This window comes from Phocoena sinus, chromosome 3, assembly GCF_008692025.1.
Source record: "Phocoena sinus isolate mPhoSin1 chromosome 3, mPhoSin1.pri, whole genome shotgun sequence".
In the NCBI taxonomy this organism is placed as follows: Eukaryota; Metazoa; Chordata; class Mammalia; order Artiodactyla; family Phocoenidae; genus Phocoena; species Phocoena sinus.
In genome coordinates this window covers 8,486,203-8,493,071 of record NC_045765.1, presented here as the reverse complement: position 1 = coordinate 8,493,071, position 6,869 = coordinate 8,486,203, and the positions used below count along the sequence as shown (strand labels likewise).

Below are 6,869 nucleotides of genomic sequence, written 5' to 3'. Positions count from 1 at the left end.
GCGGTGTTTCTTCTGGGGGTCGGTTCGGGAATCGGCACACCAAAGAAAGAGGCGGAGCTTGGGCTGAGGGCCCTGGAGGCTTTTATTTTTTTGACTGGTCCACAGGGTGGTAGGCGGGGCCGCTACAGGGCCACCTCGGGGCCGACGTCACCGGACCCCTGGCCTCTGGCCTCCCTCTGCTCCCGCCTCTGCTTCCGCTGGAGCAGCCGCCGCTCCCGCTCAAACTCCTTCATGCGCTTCACGTAACTGCAGGCAGAGTACAAGGAGGGAGGGGTAGCCTGGGGAGCTGATGGGACTCCGAGGGGGTCGCAAGTAGGGAAGACCTGCGTGCCTGTGATGGAACTCTGGGGTCTGCCCCCTCCCCTGGGGTGGACACCAGTGAGCCCAGAGCAATAGCTGGGCCTCCCACCTGAACTGGGCGTGGCCTCAAAGCAGCCCGTCCCACCCCACAGCCCCTTTGGGATTCCTCTTTCTACTGAGGTGGGGCCTGGCCGGGTGAGGGCTCGGGGCGGGCGTGGGGCTCACTCGAGGTGCTCGCAGTAGTCCCAGTCGTGCTGCTCGTGCTTGCAGGCCAGGAAGTTGGGGAAGCTGTCGCGCTTGCACTTGAGGAACTGGATGAGGTAGTGGGCGCAGTAGTCCCGCTGCTGGAGCACCAGCTGTGCGTCATTCATCTCCTGCTGAGTGGCCACCATCTCTGCGGCGGGGGGGGGACGGGTGGGGCTCAGCCAGGGCCAGGAATAGCTTTCTAATTTGCACGAAAGCAACCCCCAACACTGAGGCCCAGATGGGCAGGGTCCCTCTCCCGCCATCACCGAGCACCTCGAAATCCACGCTAGATTCTTGCCTCCCCTCCCCCTGGGGTCACTCCCCAGACAGCCCCACCCTGCAGAGGTGTGTGTGCGCGTCTGTGTGTCTGCCTGGGGGACCTGGATCCCAGCTCTGTCCTCTCAGTGGAGGCGGAGCTTCTGCCCGCCTCATAGAAGGCTGAACTAATAATCCTCGTCCTGCTGGTAAACCCCACGGGGATGAAATCAACCTTCACTTCAACTGGGGCCCATTTGGGGGCCGTCAGTAATCGTGGGCACACACCCCAGCCCGCGGCCGCTGTGCTGGTGATCCAGAGCTCTGTCCCCACCTAGCACGGGGCACACAGGACCTAGCCTTCCTGCATCCTCAAGGGAACCCCTGCCCCCCCCATCTTACCCCATCTTTCTTGGTCCTAGATGCTCCTCCTTTCTCGAACATTCTCTTCCCGTGGCCCCCCTCTCTGCCACACCCTCCCCAGGTTTCCTCCCATCTCTATGGCTGTCCAAACATTAAGTTGCCCAAACATTAAGCCCTGGCTTCTGGTGGTTCTTGCTAAGAGCCCTCCACTAGTTCTAATTCATGGCTTCCGTCTCCACCCCGTATATCGTTGAGTCCCAGGCCTTGTGTCCACCTGCAGCCCCTAATAGTTTCCATGTCAAGGTGGCACTTCACACCTGATGCTCCAGCATGATGAGTCAGTAGCCAGGATTTATGGAGTACCTACTGTGTGCTAGGTGCTGGGGATATACAAGGGAACATGCCAGGCAAGGATCCCTCCCCGCTCTTGGAGGGAGACACAGAACCAACAGGTAGAGCTAGATGTTGTAGGATGCCTGACAGTGCCAAGTATTAGGGAGGAAAATAAGGGAGAGAGAGAGGCAGTGTGGGGAGGTGGGTCACAACTTCAGATGGAGGGGTCCGTCAAAAGGTGGCATACGAAGGTGAGGGAGTGGGTCACGTAAGACACCCGGGTAAGGCATCCCCAAGAGCGGAACAGCAGGTGCAAAGGCCCTGAGGTGGGAGGACAGGCGGGATGCCCCAGGGGTTTCGGCCTGATCATGTGGTGGTCAGCGCTGGAGGGAGGCACAGGGTTGGTAGGGGAGGTCAGGAGCTCTGTTTCAGGCCTGCTGAGTGCAAGATGCCCGTTAAATGTGGAGTGGAGATGCCAAGCAGGCAGTGAGGTCCATGAGTCTGGGGTTCAGGGTCAAGGCCCAGCTGGAGATAAAAAGTCCGGCACTGGTGCACAGCAGCCATTTGAAACCAGAGGACTAGCAAAGACCCCCAGGGAGTGGTGGGAGTGGGTGGAGACAGGAGAGACCCACGCAGTGGGGCGCCTTGGCATTTACAAGGCAGGGAGGTGGGTGGGAGCTGTGGGGTCTTGGAACCACGTGAAGAGGGGCTCCCAGGAAGTGGCAGCGACCGGCCGTGCCTGCTGCTGCCATAGTGGAGTTAGACCTGAGAATCTGACGACGGGGCTTTGCAATACAGACATAGTGAGGGTGGGGAGGAAGCTTGACTACAGCCCTGTCAGTGAAGTGGTGGGGAGGTAGCTGGAGGGGGAGGTGGGGCCAGGAAAGGATTTTATTTTTTTATTTTTATAAAAAAAAATTTTTTTTAGGGCTTCCCTGGTGGCGCAGTGGTTGAGAATCTGCCTGCTGATACAGGGGACACGGGTTTGAGCCCTGGTCTGGGAAGATCCCACATGCCGCGGAGCAACTAGGCCCGTGAGCCACAACTACTGAGCCTGCACGTCTGGAGCCTGTGCTCCACAACGAGAGGCCACGATAGTGAGAGGCCCGCGATGAAGAGTGGCCCCCGCTTGCCAAAACTAGAGAAAGCCCTCGCACAGAAACGAAGACCTGACACAGCCAAAAGAAAAAAAAATTTTTTTTTAAAATTTATTTTATTTATTTATTTATTGGCCGTGTCGGGTCTTCGTTGCTGCGCGCGGGCTTCGTCGCGGTGCGCGGGCTTCTCTTGTTGCGGAGCACGGGCTCTAGGTGCGCGGGCTTCAGCAGTTGTGGCTCGCGGGCTCTAGAGCGCAGGCTCAGTAGCTATGGTGCACGGGCTTAGTTGTTCCGCGGCATGTGGGATCTTCCTGGACCAGGGCTCGAACCCATGCCCCCTGCATTGGCAGGCGGATTCTTAACCACTGCACCACCAGGGAAGCCCCAGGAGAGGATATTACAACAGCAGAAATAACAGTGTATTTGCATGTTGATGGGAAAACCAACCTTGCAACAGAGGGAGAGTGGTTGGAGCAGTCCTTGGGTAGGTGAGAGGATGGGATGGAGGGCATCAGAGGGCTCACCTGGAGCAGAGGCTTAGCTGACGCCGGGGCAGATCATCTGGGCTAACAGGAGAGAAGGTGGAGTCCAGGGTGTGTAGGAAGCAGGGATGAAGGGAGCCCACAAGAGCTCTTTTGGCTGCTTCTATTTTCTTAAGAGGATACAAAGTGACTAGCTGAAAGGAGGTGCTGGGGTCTGAGAGAGAAGGCGTGAGACCATGGTCTAGGAAGGAGCCCGAGAGAGCGAAGGGCCAGGGAATGTGGCAGGAAAACAGCAGCATGAAGAGTCAACTGGGGGAGCAATTGGGAGACCAGTCAGGGAGGATGGGTGTTCTTCTCCCACGGTGTTCAGCCGCACAGGGACAGGAGCCACGGAGGAGAGCTGGCTTTAACCAGGGTTCTGGTTAAGCAAGACAGAGGAGGGGATGGGGTGGGGCGGCTCTGGGTGTTTGCAAAACATTAATGGGAAAGCAGGGTGTGAGGGGCAGTGGGAAGGACTAACATGATAAGGAGGTGGGGGTACTGATGGACTGCAGGTTCCAGTGGGGCTGAAGGAACTACAAGGACTCGAGACACCATAGGACCGTACCTCCCAACATTCTCCTAAATCCACACCTCTCTGCACCACCCCATTCCCTTAGGGGTCTCCCTGTCTCCAAGTCGTCGCCCACCTGGCAGCCAGCGTGACCTTTTGATAAAGCAAATCTGATCGTGTCCCTCCTCTGCTTTGAAGCACTAGCTCTCCCCTCTCCTTGGTCTCGGTGTGGCCAACTCCTCCGCATCTCCCGCAGGCCTCGCTTCCAGTCATAGTCTCCTGAAAGCCCGCCTTGATACTCCCAGGGGCCATCATCAAGATCCGCCAGGTTCCTCTGTCTTCCCTACAGGGCTGTGAGTTCCCCCTTAGTCAGTGCCTGCTGCATCCTCGGTGCCCAGCTTGGGACTTGGTCCAGGACTGGCGCTCGATATGCTTGTGATATTAACGAATAAAAAAAGCAACGTGCAGAACAGTATGTGCGGCGTGAGCCCCCCTCGTGTTTCCTCTAGCATACCTAAAAATAGCAGCGACATCTGGACAGAGGTACAATAAGCACATCCCTTCCGCGATAAACCCTCCCATAGTTCCCCACTCACTCCAGGACTAAATCCAACTTCTACCGCCTCATTAGGTCCTGTGCCGCCACTCTCTTTTGCCCCCGGGCTTTTTGTTCAAACAGTGCCCTCTGCCTGGAATGCCTCCACACTCAGGCAGGGTCATGACCCTCAGGCAGGGTCATGCCCCCTGGACTCCTCCGGGCCGAGGTCAGGGCTGAACCCAGACACAGTGCATTACGCTCGAGCCCAGCCGACCCCGGGGTTCAGGGGTTCCGGGGTTCCGGCGCCCACCCCAAACTCCCGCCGGCCGCGCCTGCGCACTGGGACTCACCGCGTTCTTTGCGCCCGGGGAAGCCGTAGTCTGGCGGGAAGGTGGGCATCCGCAGGGGGTCGGGCTCCACCGATGCATCGCCTAGGTAGCGCCGGGCTAGGTGCGCACCCATGGTTGCTGTCGCTGCAGGTTCCCGCAGCAGCCAGGGTCACCCAGCTCCTACCCGGAAGCACTCCTTGGCCAGCGACGGCTTCCGGGTTGCTCAGGCCGCAGCGGGGATCATAGAGATGAACGACTCCGGAGGACTTCAGGTATCTCTGGCGCCACCTTGCGGTTGGGCTGAGATAGTAAGGTGCGCGCCTCCTACTGTGGTGATCGCCAGAGAGGGCCTCCCTGCTTCTGGAAATCCATCTGGGCAGGAGAGGGTGGAAGATGTGAGCCTGGGGCTTCCTCCCACCCTCCCTGGGCGCCTCTGGTCTCCCGAAGCTAGAGCACAAATGAAAATGATTCTTATGTCGTATTTCAAAAAAGTCTTTATTCTAAAACTTTCGAATTTGTCATAAAAAACCCTGCACAGAGCTGACATAATTAGCAAATATCAAAAGTTTAAATAAAATTATTTAAAATAAGCATTTTAATTAAGTTTAATTTAAATAAGCAAATAAAAGTTATTTATAAACTATTTATAAGCTGAGATTTTAAATAAATCCAATTTAGTACTTTGTAAAAATAAAACGAGTTGTGATTGTAGTATCCCTGTAGTTGCCCCTGTAAAGAATGGGTATTACATTTCACACCTGTTACATTAGAGCTTCTACACATGTATAGTTAAAAGTATAATACATTGGTAATACTGCCAAATACTTCTTGGCCCAATGTGCAGCTGTAACAAATGCTGTGTTAGTTTGTTACTCTCTCTGGAACCCTGCACATTGGAACACAAAAGAGAAGCCTTTCACTGGGTGCTTGGCAGTGCTGGGAAATGATACTTGGATGCTGCATGATTAGGTTTCATTTGACAAGGTGTTGTGGGTTGAATTGTGTCCACCCCCCCTCCCCCAAATAAGTTGAAATCCTAACCCCTGGGAACCTGTGAATGTGATCTTATTTGAAAGTAGGGTCTTTGCAGATGTAATCAAGTTAAGATGAGGTCATGATGGACTCGGGTGGGTCCTAATCCAATGACTGATGTCCTTATAAGAGGGAAATTGGGACACAGACATGCACACAGAGCATCACATGATGCTGGAGGCAGAGACTGGAGTGATGCATCTACACGCATATGAACACCAAGGATCCCAGGCCAGGAAGGATCCTCCCCCAGAGACTTGGGAGTAAGCATGGCCCTGCTCACACCTTATTTTGGACTTGCAGCCTCCAGAACCGTGAGACTATAAATTTTTCTTGTTTTAAGCCACCTAGTTTGTGGTACCTTGTTATGGCAGCCCTAGGAAACAAATACACAAGATAATTTGTCTTTTCTCCTACCTAAACTTGTCTGGTGCTCAAGTCCTCTACACACCCCAAAGCAGCATCTGTTTCCAGCACTGGCAGCGGTACAACCAGGATCACACTCAGACGCAGGAGGGCATCAGCCAGAGTGGCGGGGAAGTGCTCCCTGGAGGCCTGAGTGGCATTGATACCAAGAGATGTCATGTTTAGAGTTACGGTTGTTCTATGCCAGCTCCAATCACAGGGTATCAGGTGACAGCAGCATCCGGTGTTCTTCAGTAAATTTATTTCGTGTTTGTAATATGTGAGATTCTCTAAAGCAAGCCAGATTCCTCTACTTGGGCCAAGGGGGTTTCCTGCTATTTGAGAAAACAGATGTCCTGGATTAGAACCCTATCTGTGTGGTCTGGGTGAGTGCCTTTAGCTCTTTGTAAAATCGAGATCTCAATTTTAATGTTTTAAGCATTAAATGTGTTAACTATATGAAGTACTTATAGCAGTGCTTAGCACATAGCATTAGATAAGTGTTACTTATTGTTACTACTACATCCCTCTATTATGAATGGCTGTGTCAGACCTTGAGGACACAGAGGTGAACAAGAAGAAAAGAGTGGGGGTGGAGGGTATCTCTCTCCACTCACACGCGTCCTACAAAGGGCTTTAAATACAATCTGTAGTGGGTTAAATAGTGCTGCCCCCTTAAAAAGGTATGTCCATACCCTAATCCTGGGAACCTGTGAATGTGACCTTATTTGGAAAACGTGCCTTTGCAAATGTAATGAAGGGTATTGAGATGAGATCGTAGGCCAAGTAGGCCTCCAATGCAATAAGTGTTCTTATAAGAGAAAGATGGAGGGAGATTTGACATCAACAGAAGAGGAGACAGAGAAAGAGAGAAGGTCGTGTGAAGACAGAGGCAGAAATTGGAGTGATGCGGCCACAAGCCAGGGAACACCTGAA

General features: G+C 53.9%; 1 protein-coding gene across 1 annotated transcript; it reads right to left on the bottom strand.

Annotated features, from left to right (window-relative positions):
- Positions 1–53: 53 nt before the first annotated feature.
- NDUFB7 (NADH:ubiquinone oxidoreductase subunit B7) lies at positions 54–4,702 on the bottom strand. The gene is made up of 3 exons (XM_032629136.1): positions 4,518–4,702; positions 526–694; positions 54–246 (listed from the first exon to the last, which is right to left on the bottom strand). The coding sequence occupies exons 1-3, from the start codon at positions 4,627–4,629 to the stop codon at positions 123–125; spliced, it is 405 nt and encodes a 134-aa protein (XP_032485027.1). The 5' UTR covers positions 4,630–4,702; the 3' UTR covers positions 54–122.
- Positions 4,703–6,869: the final 2,167 nt, after the last annotated feature.

Coding starts and splice junctions, on each gene's coding strand:
- NDUFB7 (XM_032629136.1), bottom strand. CDS start 4,629: ATGGGTGCGCACCTAGCCCGGCGCTACCTAGGCGATGCATCGGTGGAG. Junction 695..4,517: donor CCCCGGGCGCAAAGAACGCG/GTGAGTCCCAGT, acceptor CCCCCGCCGCAG/AGATGGTGGCCACTCAGCAG. Junction 247..525: donor GACTACTGCGAGCACCTCGA/GTGAGCCCCACG, acceptor CTCTGCCTGCAG/TTACGTGAAGCGCATGAAGG.